This window comes from Etheostoma spectabile, chromosome 11, assembly GCF_008692095.1.
Source record: "Etheostoma spectabile isolate EspeVRDwgs_2016 chromosome 11, UIUC_Espe_1.0, whole genome shotgun sequence".
In the NCBI taxonomy this organism is placed as follows: domain Eukaryota; kingdom Metazoa; phylum Chordata; class Actinopteri; order Perciformes; family Percidae; genus Etheostoma; species Etheostoma spectabile.
In genome coordinates this window covers 7,833,382-7,849,229 of record NC_045743.1, presented here as the reverse complement: position 1 = coordinate 7,849,229, position 15,848 = coordinate 7,833,382, and the positions used below count along the sequence as shown (strand labels likewise).

The window sequence follows — 15,848 nt, the reverse complement described above, 5'->3', positions numbered from 1 at the left end:
TAATGCAGGGCAAAGCTACGCACTGACCCCAAAACAGAGCGGAGATGCAGACGATTACGGTTTAACTAACCACCACGGAAGCGGGCCCGAAAAATACACGAGAAAGAAGAGCAGCATATGCGGTACAGCAGTACATCTTTCTAACAGATAATAACATTTCATGAGATGAGAGCAGGGAAGGTGAAGCCAGAAAACCTGGACTAAAATAAAGCACCACAAGACAAGGATAATCCCACAATATCACACTTCTATTCGGGTCTGACATGTTAATTAGCCTTCTGGAACCCAATGAGACATTCATAATTCATTGAAGAGGGTCAGTGCTGCTGTGAAGCTGCTGAGCAGCTGAGGCAAACCGGTTCCCATGAGGGATGCACCCTTTATTTGAGACTAGGACGACATCACAGAGAGAGAGAATGGAGGCTAGCTAGGAGCAGCACTGCTGCCACACCCATCATGCACTGATGTCTACAGACCCTGCTACTACAAATTCAGTGGGATACAGTGCCAATGTTCAAGAGCTTAATGAAAGGATCAGCACGCTGTCATCAAAGGGCAACGTTCAATGGAATAATGCATGTGCATGAAAAGTCAGAGGATTCACCTTCATGCGTCTGTCACAAAACCCTTCAAAGAGATCACAGGTTATGTTTGCATTTGCCTCATCCTTCCTTTGTAAATTGACAACACAGGTAGATAGAGTCGACTTCACTGCTTTCTGAACCAAACAAACATGAGTATCTTCCACAAAGAGACATCCATCTTGGTTACCATAGGAACAAGACTTATTATAAAGGCATCACTTTTGTTAAAGCACCTGTGCACAGCCACAGTATAGAAAGCAGTGCAACATAATGGTGTCAGACACAACTTTTCTTTAGAGACAGCTTTCAGCAGTAGCTCTGTGCGGTCTGTCCTTCCAGGAAACAGCATGAATGATGCATCCTTCTCCATGCAAGATTCTATAAAGGTATTATTATTATTACTTAATATGTGTTTCCAACATGGCTTGCTTGTGGTTTGCTTGTGCTTAATGGAAAATGTAGAGAAGACATATTATGAAGGTGTTAACCATTTGAAGAATGATCAATTGCTAACATTCCTGCAATGTTATTTTTTCAGTTGCAGTATCTTTCATAGGGAATATGTAACGAGGTAATGAATCATGTAATGAGGGAATCACACCAGATTTTAGTTTTAATTTTAGCATGGTGTAAGAATATGATGTAAGAATATCCTCACAATCTTGGAAAGCCTGGGCTGGTGATCGACAAGCATTCATTCACATTATTACCAGATGAGACCGACAAGAAAACACACTGGCTGTGGCGGGTCTGTGGCTGCACACGTACAACCACAAAACACAGGGATCCTAGATTTATCTTGTGTCTCTGAGTTTATCTTGTCAATTGTAGATGTTGGTCTCTTTTCCAAGTTCAAGGTAGAATTTATATTAATAATAATGCTAATACTTGTCCTTATTCCATTAGGTACAGTCAAGTTTGCATGTGCCCTGCAACTTGGAGTGGCAGAAGCTGGATGTTGGAAAATGGTATACATTTAGATTTTTTTGCAACATTACTTACTTATTTTCCCCGCAGTCTCAATTGCACTTGACAGGTGTACCTGACTTATGTCAATGGGAAACTGAGGCATATCCTGTGCAGTTGGCCTAACATAGCAGCAAGGTTATTGGTTGTTGTGATAATAAAGCTACTAAAGATCAGCATCACGTCAATTTGCAATCCTATTTGTGTGCTAAACCTCTTAAAACAGAAATATGTACGGTTTATATAATAGTACCTTTATATATTTTATCTCTTTTCTCTCAAAGGGTCTAGGTACCCCTCGGTATAAATGGAAACATTTCAATAAGTTGATCTGATGAAAATGCCGTTTCTCTTTATGACTCAAATGAAAATGATTTCCAGCATCCTCTCGCATGTTAGTATTCATAGCCATCAGCAACCACATAAATCCCAGTGCTGCTCCTCTCCTGTGTTGCTTATCCTCCACGACCCAATTACATTTTAGAATTGGGAGGAAGATGTCTGTATGTGAAAGAAAACAACCACTCCCCCTAACTCATCCAATTTCATGAGAGAAAGGGAGCCAAGGGTTCAGAGTTCATGTGAGAAACGTTTGAGAGTATCTTCAGCCAGTGCAAGAATGATGCAAGACACATGAATGCCACGGTCACATTACTGAACACTTTTGATATTTTCCAGCTTCAATGTGAGTTGTTCACCAGTGGAAAATCTGGCAAAAAGACTTTCATCTTTATACTGCATATGTGAGCCTTCAAAACCACAGCACTGCCTCAACAGTAGCACAACACACATCTTCCATTTATATTTTTTATGGCATCACCAAGCATATGACCCACCCCCAAATCCTCGCCACCCCTAACACAATGCCATCTTTCAGGAAAACTGGGTCAATCAGCAGTGAGACCAAGACGAGCTAATAATCCCTAAAAACTTATTGTTAGTCATATTTTAAGTCAGTCAAGGGATTTAAATATGAAAAAGCAACTTCCACACATACCCTCAGCCTTAAACGAGGTAGGCTGTGTCTCCTGAATATCTTAGTCATAATTGGTGTGCAGCAGCGTATCGTCATGCTAGCTCACTACACTCACATTAATGTTCTGCATGGACCCCCTCTACCCTCTACCCCCTCCACCCTACCCCCTTCACACACCCACACCCACACCCACACACACCCCCCTCCCTCCTGTCATCCCTGGCATATATCAGGGGAAGACAGAACTCTGCAGCATGGCAACCGGCTCAGACGCTCCTCATTTACCTCTATGTGTAGCCATGGCAACCCACACATGGACCAGCATGATTCCATGAGGCCTTTAAGACATCAACTCGTATAGTGTTGGAATTCACAGAGATATATCCAGGTATCCAAACTACCACTTCAGAGGGAGTATTTACACACACAGCTCAAAGGTTGTGGCAGTTGCCCCGACAAGGTGCTTTCTAGCAACAGAGGGAGGGATGATAAATTACTAATAATTCCTTTCCATGGCAGGAGGCCATGGATAATAACAGAGAGAATAACAACAGATTAAAGTAGGCTGAAGCATTACTATTGGGACAGCAGTCTATAAAAAGGTTTCTATTTTAAGGCTCCCAAAAGCAAACTAATGTAATATGTTAGAGGAACAGACAGCAGTGACAAACATCTGATGTGTGGATGCTGGTAATTCCCGGCCTTCTTGCGGTATCAAGGCATTTTTAAGACAGTCTCCACAGTCAGGCTGCAAACACTTTCTCAGGTGACATGGGAGATGAAATCAGAAAAGGCGCTATTTATCTGTACACTGTCTCTAACAATCCTTTCATTTGCAACTCTCTGTAAAGACCTGCTCACACTAAGAGGGAGGAGGGGAAGATGGTCACCATCTCTTTGAATCTTTCTACCCGTTTACTCCTTAAACTCTTTTTAAAATGCATTCTCCACAACAGTGGCACACCTACAAATGAACATGTGCATCAGGGGAATACTATAGTACAGTCACAGCACAGTCAATCTAAATAGATCTAACTGTTACTCGTGCATGACTCATATTAGGGAATGGGGAGTGACAGTAATTGGTTTAGAAACTCATTGACATGGTGCAAACGGTAGGAAGGTTGGATGTGTTGCTTTGGGCTACATAGCTGCTGTTCCATCCTCCCGAATGATATAACAGCCCAATCAAATCCCATTTATATTCGTATTCTGCCAATGACAGCTCATCAAGAAATAGGTGCCAAATCATCCTATTTACCCAAATCATTCAACCACCACGTCTGTCAGTTCTCCCCACTAAAGCACTGTGAGGCTAGGGAAGCAGACCGTGTCCCCACCGCAGCTCAGAGTTTAACAGGATTTAAGACTAGACTGTCTTCCTCCCTCTGAGCTCTGCCTTCATTTACAGTCAACATGTTGTGTTTGAAATTACACGACATGGAACATGAGATACTGAGAACCTTCAGTGGTCTGTAAGTGCCCAAGTTATATGTGGCTTTCATTTCAAAAATGCTGACGTGTCTCACTGTGTGAGGCAATGTTTCAGAAGATAAAAATCCTTGTAGTTGAGTTGTTTTGCATACATCTGAGCTTGAATTGCATTATTTATTGGGATGCTGCCAGTTAGCGTTCATGCAGATTATTACAAGACAAATACTTTCTGAATGAAAACTGAAAATGTCATTAATTCATTGTATTGTATACTAATGACAATAGCATGAATGTCAAGTTTAATAAGCACTCCGCTCAGTAAGCAGAGCATTTACCAATCTAATTAATTATTATTCAGATCGGTGCTGAAAATGTATTACATATTATACAAATGCACCTCTTATAGCTGACATTGTGCGCATCTTGGCATTGATCCACAGCTGGCAACACAGCAGAAACATCCCAGCTCCCCTTCCTTCATTTAACAACCATACTGAGCTGAAAGAAGCCCTTCATCATGGTTTTACTAATTAAAGTCAGGACCTTATTGCCATTTAGCTGACAACAAGGCGCATTGGAGTTGTTCTAATGGCTTCCCATCACAATGAATGGGAGAAAGCATATGTGTGATAGGGTGGCGAGGGGTGGGATGATGCTAAGCTCTATGGACTGGTGCGAGAGTCTCGTACTCTGAAGTTTGCAGGTCCTTTCATTTGTGACATAGCCCCCTTTAGCCTGGGTGGTCCCTGCTGCTGGTTTCCAGCTGTAAACATGCTTTAGTTATGGGAACGGGGAAAATTCCCCCAAAGCATCAGATGTCATGTCTGTGGCCAAAAACAGGTTGAATATCGCGAGTTACAGACAGTTGATTTAATCTCATATCTCACTTAGTGAACGCCTCTGTATCTGGTCTTCTGTGACAAATGTTGGAAATGGTCTTGATTCACTATGGATCCAGCCACGAGGATGATGCATTGAGATCAGGGACAGCAGGGTCAGCTTCTCATTGAGAGATTAATTACACCCTGTCACATGAACTATATAGCTAATACGATTGTGACTCATTGGGTCGACCTCAGACATGCTTCCTGCCAGGATGGAGAGAGGGCTTTACATTGCAGATATATTTAAGAAGCTCCTAAAGAGGAGCATTGGCTTCAACGTTTTCTAGTATCTGTAGACAAATCAGTGTTATTGTCAGAGGGCGACATTAACGGAGTACAAACACAGCTAGGAGTCACATCAAAAAACATCTTTATCCCCCAATTTGTAATCTGAACTGATCAAAAGCTGATGCTGAGAGTATCAACACCCCACATACAATTCTGATCCTCCACACCTACTACATGCTATGAAACAAGACAGAGTCTACAGCCATGCTAGCAGCTCTGCGAGGATGCACTCACTGGTACAGTGGAACTTTGGGCTAAAAGCTAACAGCATGGTAAAATGTTCACAGGGACCATTCTAATGCATACTGAATTTTAGTAGGTATAATATCTACCAATGTTCAGCCTAATGTGTGCACTAAACACAAAGCAACAATGGGGGTCATGTGCATGCTATGATATGTGCAAGCAATGGACAAATTAATAATCTGATCCGATGATGGCACTAGATGAAAAATAGATGATCACCAAAGTTATTATTATTATTATTATTCATCCTGAGGGGGCGTGAATGTCTGGACCAATCTGGACCATGACAATTAAATCAACAGTTGTTGAATTTTACTTAAAACTAATAATGTCAACCTCATAGTGGAGCGAGAGGAAAAGTCAGGGGATCACGAAAGTCATTCAAATCCATCCTCAGGGAACCATGAACCAAACAGTTGCAGAGATTTCTTAGTTAGGACTGAAGTGGTGGACAAGCTGCGTGTGGCTAAAAATGTTTTTTTACTTGTGCTTGTGTATTAATTTGCTGTAGACTTTAAAGGTAATTAGGAAAGCAAAAGTTCTATATTGTAGTTTAATGAGGCTGTGCTGGGTAAAAAATCTCATATGGAAAGCAAATGAAAATGGCAAGAGATGAAGCGGTCTGTAATTAATGAATTCTCTCTGCACACTAGCCTCTAAAAAGGGGCTGTACCATGACTGTACTCAACAAAGGGATGGCTAGAGAGGACAGACTGCAGTCCTCAGTGGGTCATTATAGTTAGAGTGGAAGAACAGGTAGTGGTGCAACATGAGAGAGAAGGAGTTGTTCCCAAATTTCATATGGTGCTGTGTTGCTAACGTCAGTATTGAATTGGAAGTGGAACATTCCATGTAAGGTTGTATTCGTTGGTATTCTAGCATAGCAGTGAGGTCGGTCTAATGGAGCCTGACTGTTTTCTTCATTCATAGGAATGAGCATGACTCTCTTTTCCCCGCTCTGTCTTCATCATCCCATCCCCCACCTCCTAACCCTTAAATCAATGCAACAATCACACAGGCAACTTCTGCAGAGCCTCTACCAGCCATCAGCAAACATAAGCGTCACAACATTAGCACAGACAGAATCAGCGTATGTTAGCCTGAGGACTGCAAAACAGACTGAGGGCTACAGTCTGGATTTCCTGCTCTAATGAACTCTGCACGAGCAAAATGGACTGAGGCAAGATGCCCATTTTAATTAGAATTTTTTTTTTTTTGAACCACTATTTTGGTTCAAGTGTTCTTATTAATCACTGCCAGTCGGCTGTCAAGGTTTGTTCAGCCAAACATCATCAGAATCATCCCAAGTGTGTTCACAGCCAGAGTGCTAAGTAGGCCACAGCATGGTATGTGACTCGCGAGATGGCTCGATGGCCCCTTTTTGTTTCTCAACCATCTGATATTCTGCCCGCTGAGGTGGAAACTTACCCTCTGAACCAGAGGAGCAGGAACTGATGCCTTTGGTATCAGTTCCATGGTAAAGTTAGACGTTTTGTTTTCTAAAAGAGAAAAAGATACTCCGACTACAAAATCACTTAACATGAACTGCCTCTTCTCGAATTGTATGTTCCTGCTGCAAAATAAAGGACTAGATAATTGCTTGACAAATGTGGTTTCTAGACCATGCAGTTATCTCACTTCATTGCTGCAGGGGAAAGATTAATATCAGCAGTATCTGTCTTCTTTATAAGTACATATGTCTTCGGTGTCCTCCATCTTAGTGGGACTTAAAAAAAAGATGGGATTTTTGGGACGTAGCTGTTGCTAAAGTTAAGCAACTCACTCCGAGCATACAAACATCCTTACCATGTTAAATTATTAAGAGGCACCTATGCGCAGAAAGCGGACTTAGCTTTATTTACCTGACACATATAATGAACCCCTTCAGTTATTAGAAGCAACACTGAACTAGATGTGAAAACCTTTCAAACCGAAAACCAGTTGTGCATCGTTTTTTAAATTTTTTTAAAGATAACTAATCTTTCCACCCTGAAAGTGAGCTGATGACTGAAAAAAGGAACTTCTTGCACACCTCTAGGCAAACACATTATCAAGCCCACTGAGATTTTTATCTCTAGTGCTGACTTGAGATAAAGGACATAATGCATGTTAAATTGAGCATGAATAAGGCTTTCTGTTAGCGGGGGCATTTTGTAACCGTCTTCTCAGCAGCATCTTCAGCTTGTTTCTGCCCGGCATGTCTGCTGCAGTGACAAAAGCTGTTTCTAGCTCACCATCACTACAGCTCAACTACACCATCATCGGCGGCCTCGTCCACACAAGAAGGCCAACTATGCATTACCACTGCTATGCAGCCTTTGTCCAAACACACAACAGGTATCTCAGGGCGTTTTCACACCTGTAGTTCGTTTGCTTTGGTCCGAATCAGTTGGTGAGTTTGTAAACTTGGAGCAATTTGCCCTCGGTCGGTAAGGTTCCGTTTAGTGTCACACCTGGAAAAATCCAAGTGTACCGGAACGCACCATTACAAATCACGCAAGAATATCCACTCCTGTTATTGGCCCGATGTTTCTGGGGGCGGGAGCAAGAGAGTAAATACAAGAACAAGGTCCTGTGTTCTGCACATATACTGCAATGCATCTATATATATATATATATATATATATATATATAATATATATATATAGATATATATATATATAGATATATCTATGATGTGGCTATGATGTGATTGACAGTTCTCAGCCTGTCAATCATGACAGAGTGTTAGCAAAGCTTATCCACAGCCCACCACTAGCTGGCTTACTTGCTTCTTCCTGGAAACCACCGGACCCGTTTACCCTAGAAACCTGGACGTGCTTTTTCCCCTCGAAAACCTAGACTTCATACTTGAGTACTTTAAATAAACCTGTTAATTCACACTTCTGTATGTAACTGTACTTCATTAATTATCTAGGAGAATACACATGAATCAACAACAGTATTGTAACCGTAACTTAGTTAAATTAGCTTATTTCTGCTAACGTTAGCTCTTAACAGCATGTTAAGGCTAAATGAACCAACTATAGACTGACGGTAAAAAACATGTGATATGGTTATCACAGTTAACCAAACATTATAAGTAACTTGGTTATACATGTGCTAATAGTTAGCATTAGATAATGATAAGCATTGACAATCCCTGTTTTGAATTTTGCTGACACTACGTTTAAATTAGGAAAACGTTAACTTTGATTTGCGGAAAATAAACGTTAGCATGTTTTACCATAGCTAAGAGGCAAGCTAACGTTACAGACAATTTACTTGGTAACTTCAGATACATTTACTTTACAATGTGGCTCCTCTTATATGTAATATAACTATGGGACAAAGATATACTTAAAACCTAGCAAAGCTAAATTGTACCAAGACAACTTCTTCAAGCATGTCTCACTACGCTTGTTTGGTGCGCACCCGAGTGCGATTGCCGCAACTGCACTAGCGGGGAAAACCAAACTCTAGTTTGATTCAACCGAACTAAAGGCTGTCGGTGTGAAAACGCATGTACCGCTTTTTTTTATTATTCTGGGGAGAGTGCAGTTGTTTCTTCATCTCTGTATTGAAACTGTATAAAACCTGACAGCAAGTGGAAACAAGATGATACAGACAGAGAATAAGACAGATTAAACCAAAGCTGCTGTATATACAAATCTGACATGTATCATGTCAAAAAAAAAGAAAAAAAGCATCAGTTTGTGTAGGCCTAGTCTTTGGAAGGTGGAGCAATCTTTAACAGTCCGACTTGGGACACCAAAACTCCATAAATATCTACTGTATGCTAACAAAACTCTGAGGTTTATATCTCCTTAGAGAGCAGAGTTTTACTGCAAGTTGTACAGATTACAAGCCTTGAAGCAGGCTGAATCAAAGCCCTTCCTCACCAGCTCTCCCTTGTATTAGATGTTGGCATTACGGGCTGGTTGTTATTTAATTCTGAAGACCACTATTGGCAAACTGATTGTTCTAATCTGAGGAAAGACAAAGCGGATGTATTACATTCACTTACCATTTTAAAATAGTATACTAGTTAAAACATCAAGAATCTCGTCTCGCAAAACAAAAACTAACTGTTTTAATGGTTAACCAAAAATACACAAAACAAAATGTGGGTTAAATGAGGACAACCGAACGGGACCTCACTCTGAGAATCAAGTGAGCCTAAGTATTAAGTACAACACATGATACTACTTGAAAGATTAGCAGTCATGCACAGGGAGCTCCGCCGCCCGCTTTAGGAGCCACATTTACCCATACTGCCTTGGGAGACTGCCAGAAGGACACATCTACCCTGCACATCACAAACTGTCAGTAAAGATCAGCAGCTGTAGTGCCAAGCCTGTTCATAGACATTAAACGGGTCCTTTGTGGCTGCTGCTGCTAGTGTCTCTGATTCCCTCCATCACCACTTTTCACTTCCCTCTATCTATTCATCTCATTCTTCTCTTCCAGGCAGGAACGACTGTGGTCACAGAATGTGGGCTTTTATTCTAAGAAAAATAACAGCCTTTTCACTTCCTCCACCCTATGCTTCTGCCATTTAATCAAGGTCCGAGGACACCTTTCCAAAACAACACAAGTTTAGAGGAACGCTGGGCAAAAGAGTGCGTGTGTCATCATCTTTTCATCGCCTTCAAGGATAATGCTGGCGTTATTCTCTATTTTTCTTTCTGTCGACAAAAACACCAAAACCAACACTAGTCTGTCTGTCAATATGTTCTGACATACCAAACTATGGCAGCCCAAGTCCATTGGTTCCTAATGAAGATACATCTTTTTTAACATGGGTTACAAACATATAATTTAATTTTAAAACATAAGGCTCAGTATTTTTCTTAAACAGCTGGGCACTGTAGTTTTTAGCAAATGTTACATCAACAGGAGTAAATTCTGTGTTGGACAATTTTAACCATGGATTTATACACATTTGGAGTGTTTACAGCAGCAAGACGTTGAATGTGTGTGTGACTGACTCAAAATAAACTACAGCACCTATGTTCATCACAATAAAGAAAAATATAAATCAGTGCAATTGCTTGGCTCATTTATGTGGCTAATCATTTTGTTTTAATACACTTCGGATAACAATGGAGCTCAGAGGAATATGTTATACAGATAAAATGAAATAACTACTTGTTAACATTCACTGCTGGTTTTGATATTTCCATTTGATTTGTGGACAATGAGAAATATACAGAACATCGACAGCTTTACACTTTAACAATGTAAAAAATAAAATTCAATAATTTTGATTGAAGTTTCAAGTTGCAGTATCTGCAAAGGATCTGCTACATGTCTATACATACATATTTTGCATTGAAAGCATTATAGCTTATGATGAGACATTCACAATTAGTATGTAATTTTAGCTCAACTACAACTACAAAATCTGTGCAAATGGCTTAGACTTGAATGTCTAAAAGCAGATCTTTGTGAAGAGAAAGCTAATCATGAATGGAATTCAAATGGCAGCTCTTCTCATTCAAAGACATAAAAAGTACTGTCGCCTCTTTTGTGCACCTGCCTGCTTTTAATCACATTAACTAAAGAAAGCATGAGGATTCTCACACGTCCTCAATGCAGACATGTGGGACAGAACTGTGAAATATAATGGTTTCTAAAGAATGTCCTGAGAGATTGTCAAGAGGACACAGTGGAGGGAACATGTGTAGTAATAGATGACAGCTGTAGAGGAGGTTTGAGGCAGTTTGGGAGATTAGAAAGTGAGGAAATACCACCAAAATAAATTGGAAGAACCCTGACATTATAAAAGGATCCCTCCAGTTTCTTCCATGCATTCAACAACTTAACATCATGCAGTTTCCATGCCAGCCTGTTTACAGACTGCTACTGCCATGATGAAAACGGGAAATGCTTCTTGGCTACTGTGCAATAATTAGGGGTCCCAATCCGACATTAGTATTTCCATCAAGAAATACGCCTGAGCAAAAAGGCTTTAACAACTCACCGAGATGTCAAAGAGCTCCTCTGTGTCATCCAACATGCGGACCCTGATGGTGACATGTCGTCCAGGGGGCATGGTCGGGGGTTTGTGGCCGGGGTCCAGCGTACTGATGCCAAGAGTCTCCGGGGCTCCAAGACGCTGCGCTGCTCCAGAGGCCATTGGCTCGGGGTCTGGCTCTGCCATGATGCACTGTAATGCTCACTGTCACCAACAGCCTGCACAGAGAGAAAAGTCAGTCAAAAACTTGTTGTCAGTCACCTACAGCTGTATTCCATAAAGTATTAACATAAAATAATGCAATGTTTTTATCGGAGTTGTGAGAAGCATAAGTAGTGCAAGAGGTACAATGCAATGAAAGCATCAGAGCCCAGAGAAGAGGCTGCACAACCTTCAGTGTCACACTAACACAGTAATTGCAAATGCAGTATTTGCACTCGCCACTAATGGCTGATAATTGTTGCCTGTGGGAGAACAAATTACTGTAAAAAAAAAAAAAAGAAAGATCCAAGCATGTTCTAGATTTCAAAGCACAAATCAAGCAGCCCTAATCTGATGTGACAAACGCATCACGAGGCTACAGTGTAAAACCAAAAAGTCAATAGACTGACAATTGATTGGGGAAGTCGTAAAAGCAAGGCATTTAGGCCAACGACAGACAGACATATAGTTAGTTGGATTTTAATTGGTCTCAAGGGCATCAAGGCAAATACGTGAGGACGCTGTAGGAGACGTAAACTGAATGAGCAGCTAATTTAAAATCATCTGAGGGTAAAAAAAACAATAGAAGAGAACCACTACCCTGCCACATCCAGCAATGGAGGGTCCCGTCTGATATTCAAATCAAAGTGGAAGTAAACTTCCAAACTGGAATAACGTGCTATGTGACTGTGTACATCCCAGGTGAAGGGTTGTGTTTGGACAAAGTCGTGGACTAATTCACTCTGGGTCGACACTTGAGCAGGTTGCTATCCACCACTCATGTATCCACAGCCAGATCCCAGAGGGCCTGCTGTCCTGCTTAATTTTCTCTTCATTGCACATTCCAGCAGGCTGATATCATCCTGAGACCTCACCAAGTGCTTCAACAGAATACAGAGGCCATTGGGCAGCTGTTCAGCCGCCGCGGAGGTGAATGACTGCTGCCAAGTTTAAGTTAAAAGCTGAATAAGGCATTTCAAAAGGAGGGGATAATGTAATCCAGCAGAGTGCACTGGAAAAAATAGGCCAAGGACAGTGGATACACTAAATTCTGTCTGACGATGGTCTGCCTGATGCTTCGGAGAACCATATAAGAAGTTTCCATTAAAACACTGCAGACTGTAGTTGGAATGGATTTAATGAATAAAGTAAGATGCCACAAGGCTGACAAGTATGGGCTGCAACTAATGATTGTTTTCATTTTAATTATTGTTTAAATTGTCATTTACTTTTGTAATTGACAGATTAATCTAGTCTTTAACTATCAATTGTGAGAAATGTCCATCACAAATTCCCAAAGCCCCAGCAGATGTCTTTAAATTGCTTGTTTTGTCTGACACAAAGATATTCCACTTTCAGTAAAATAAAACAGGGAAAGCAGAAAATCTTCATCTCTGATTATCAACATCAATCAACAATCAAGCAATCAATTTTCTGTCAGTCAACTAATCAATAAATTGATTGATCATTGCAGCACTACCAGTGGTGGAATGCAGATAAGTACTTTACTCCAGTACTGTACTTAAGTACAAATTTGAGGTACTTCTACTTCTACTCCACTATGTTTCGGTAAATATTATATTTTTTACTAAATTTTATTAAATATTGTAGCTACTTATTACTCCACTACATTAATCAGACAGCTTTAGTTACTGGTTACTTTACAAATTAAGATTGTTGCACACAAAACATATTAGTTGTTTATAAAATACAATGAAATGATTAGATAATTAAACACTTAGTTGATTGACAGAACTGTTTTGATCATTTCCAGTGTCTAAAATGTGAGGATTATTTGACTTTAAATACTTGAAGTACATTTTCCTGATGAAACTTACATGCTTTTACTTAAGTAACATTTTCAATGCAGGATTTTTACTATTAAGAGTATTTTTACAGTGGGGTATTAGTACTTTTACTTGAGTAAAGGATCCAAATACTTCTTGAGCCCTACTTACCTAACTTGTGTTGTGATAGCTGGTTCCAAGATATCCAACGCTAACCAATCTCCTGTCAAGTCCTGATCTGCACTTGCTTTTTATATTAGTAAGGAACAATTAATTGTTAAACTAAACATCAAATATGTAATCTATCTAACCTTTACACATTTGAATGATATGGGACGCTTCTCACTTTCCTTATTTGATAGATTCTTGCTTCTTGGCTGAACTGGTATGTATTTTTTTTCAATTAGACCCCAGTTATTTATGACATTTAATCCTCACACCGTCATTGCTCAGCGGCCCTTGCCTTGATTGTTAGCAAGTGTGTCATGCTGAGTCTGTAAATTCATGTCTTAGATGACCTGCACATGCATGCCACGTAACCAGACACTCCTCAAACAAAGCACCAGTGAAACAGAAGAGAGTGAAAGAGTAGACAGTGATTATTTCAGCCAACACGTACCCTCCCCTGCACCAGGGATCATTTATCAACCAGCCATGAGTCTAGGTTTGAATGTTCCTCTGAATGGGTAACTCAGGTCCAAACAAACACACAAAACAGTCACCACTTGTACAGCTGGCACCTTGCCACAGTGGGACATAAAGCATAGTAGACGCCCAGTATACAGTGCCAGAGGGAGGGACATGTACAGTCCCCTGAGTGTTGCCTTTGAACTTGTTTGCTTGAAATTCCCCACAAGTGTGTAACATGGAGCTGTGACTGCTGGCACATAGAGTCCCCAGGGTTATAACAGTGGCTCCTCTGTGTGCAGGGGCACACTGGGGTCCTCAGTGCAGTCCAACACTGCACAGCTGGAACCCTTTCGTGACAGCTGAATGGCCAGAGGCCGGGAAAGATACAGCCAGCTGTCTACCTGAGGGAAGCTCCACAACAACAAAAAGAGCTCAATTTACTCTGTGTTCTGCAACACTCACCGATACCTGGGTGTGGCTGGTATTTGCATGCATCACAATTAATTTCCCACTGCATTATTGGCAAGGTTACATGTGTTAGTTAAGTGAAAAGAATGACAACCAACTGCCGGATACATGTTGTAACCAGAGCTCAGCTGCCATTTAAGCCTCTCTTAAAACAGCCTAAATTGTAATTGAGACCAAAGTGCATAACACGGTAAAGTCCAACAGGGAGTTAGGTTTTCCCCAACACAGTCTGGTAGTGTCTTCACACCATCAATGTAGGTTAATAGAGCAAGCTGTCGTAATCCTCAGGACATTATCAGCCTGCACAGTAGATGTGACATTAATACACTGCCTGGACTCACCTAGACACCTTCTTGAAACTAAGTGACAGTAAAAAAAAAAAAAAAAATTGCACATCTCCTGATCATTTAAATGCCACACAGAGGCATGAAGCATTAGCAGGCTACAGAGTACGAAAGACCGCGGCGTCTGCACACATCCATACATCTAAGGAGGGTCCTATCTGTGCAATGCAACCCACACTGGAGGACAAATAGGACAGTTACAGGCTGCATGCAGATTTTTTCTTTTTTTTTCCCCGCACAGTGATACTTATTTGCCTTCCTTTGAAATCCACAGGATCATAAAACAACACGGCAAAGATACTCCCAGGATTTAACCCTAATCTCCTCAAACAAGTTGAATCACTTCCTTTAAGAGCACACAGGGTGAGGACTTGGGCTGCACGATTCTTACCCCTTCTCTTGAAATGCAGGCTTTTTCACACACGTATGTATTTCCTAATGAGATAGGCTATTGCATCCACGTCCAGCGGTAGTGACTAACAAAAAAAAAAAAAGACGCCCGGTTAAGTTTTTAGATGTTGCTCGGACCGGAGTAGAGGCTTTCTGCTGTCGCCATGGCGGACGACTGAGTGAGTGAGCCGGGCAAAGACGGGATTACACTGAACCGAGCGGCGGATCCACTCCCGATGCCTTCCACTCAGACAATGAGGGAGGTGCAGCACCTCCACCTTCTAGCAGCACCGTGACACAGAAGAACGACAGCACCATCTAGCGGTGTCAATTGGAACGACCACATTCAGTTATTAAACGAGCTGTTTGGCTTGTGACCCCTTAAAAATGAAACAAGGTCTGCTTTTGATCCCAGCTGACAGGTTATGGGCTCAATGTAAGGACGTGAGTTATGAGCAGTTCAAAATAACATTTTCCCTCTCAGATTGTTTAATTTGTAATATTTTATATGTATCAACACAATACGGCAATTCAAAAAAGTATAGCGTCCGATGGGGCATATTGATAGAAAATTTAAGACATAATTAATCAAAATCAAGGTCAAGGTCAAGGTATTTTCCCCTAGGGGCAATTTGGATTACAACCAGGAGTAACAACATATACACCAAATGACAACAAATAAACACAACCA

General features: G+C 40.9%; 1 protein-coding gene across 1 annotated transcript in view; it reads right to left on the bottom strand.

The window, feature by feature from the left end:
• The window catches only part of LOC116698316 (FERM, ARHGEF and pleckstrin domain-containing protein 1), a 53,753-nt gene extending 38,328 nt beyond the window's left edge, over positions 1 to 15,425 (bottom strand). Inside the window, 2 exon segments of the mRNA XM_032530179.1 lie at positions 11,344 to 11,555; positions 15,159 to 15,425. Coding sequence (XP_032386070.1) covers positions 11,344 to 11,523 — 180 coding nt within the window. The 5' untranslated portion in view covers positions 11,524 to 11,555; positions 15,159 to 15,425.
• Between the last annotated feature and the right edge of the window lie 423 nt (positions 15,426 to 15,848).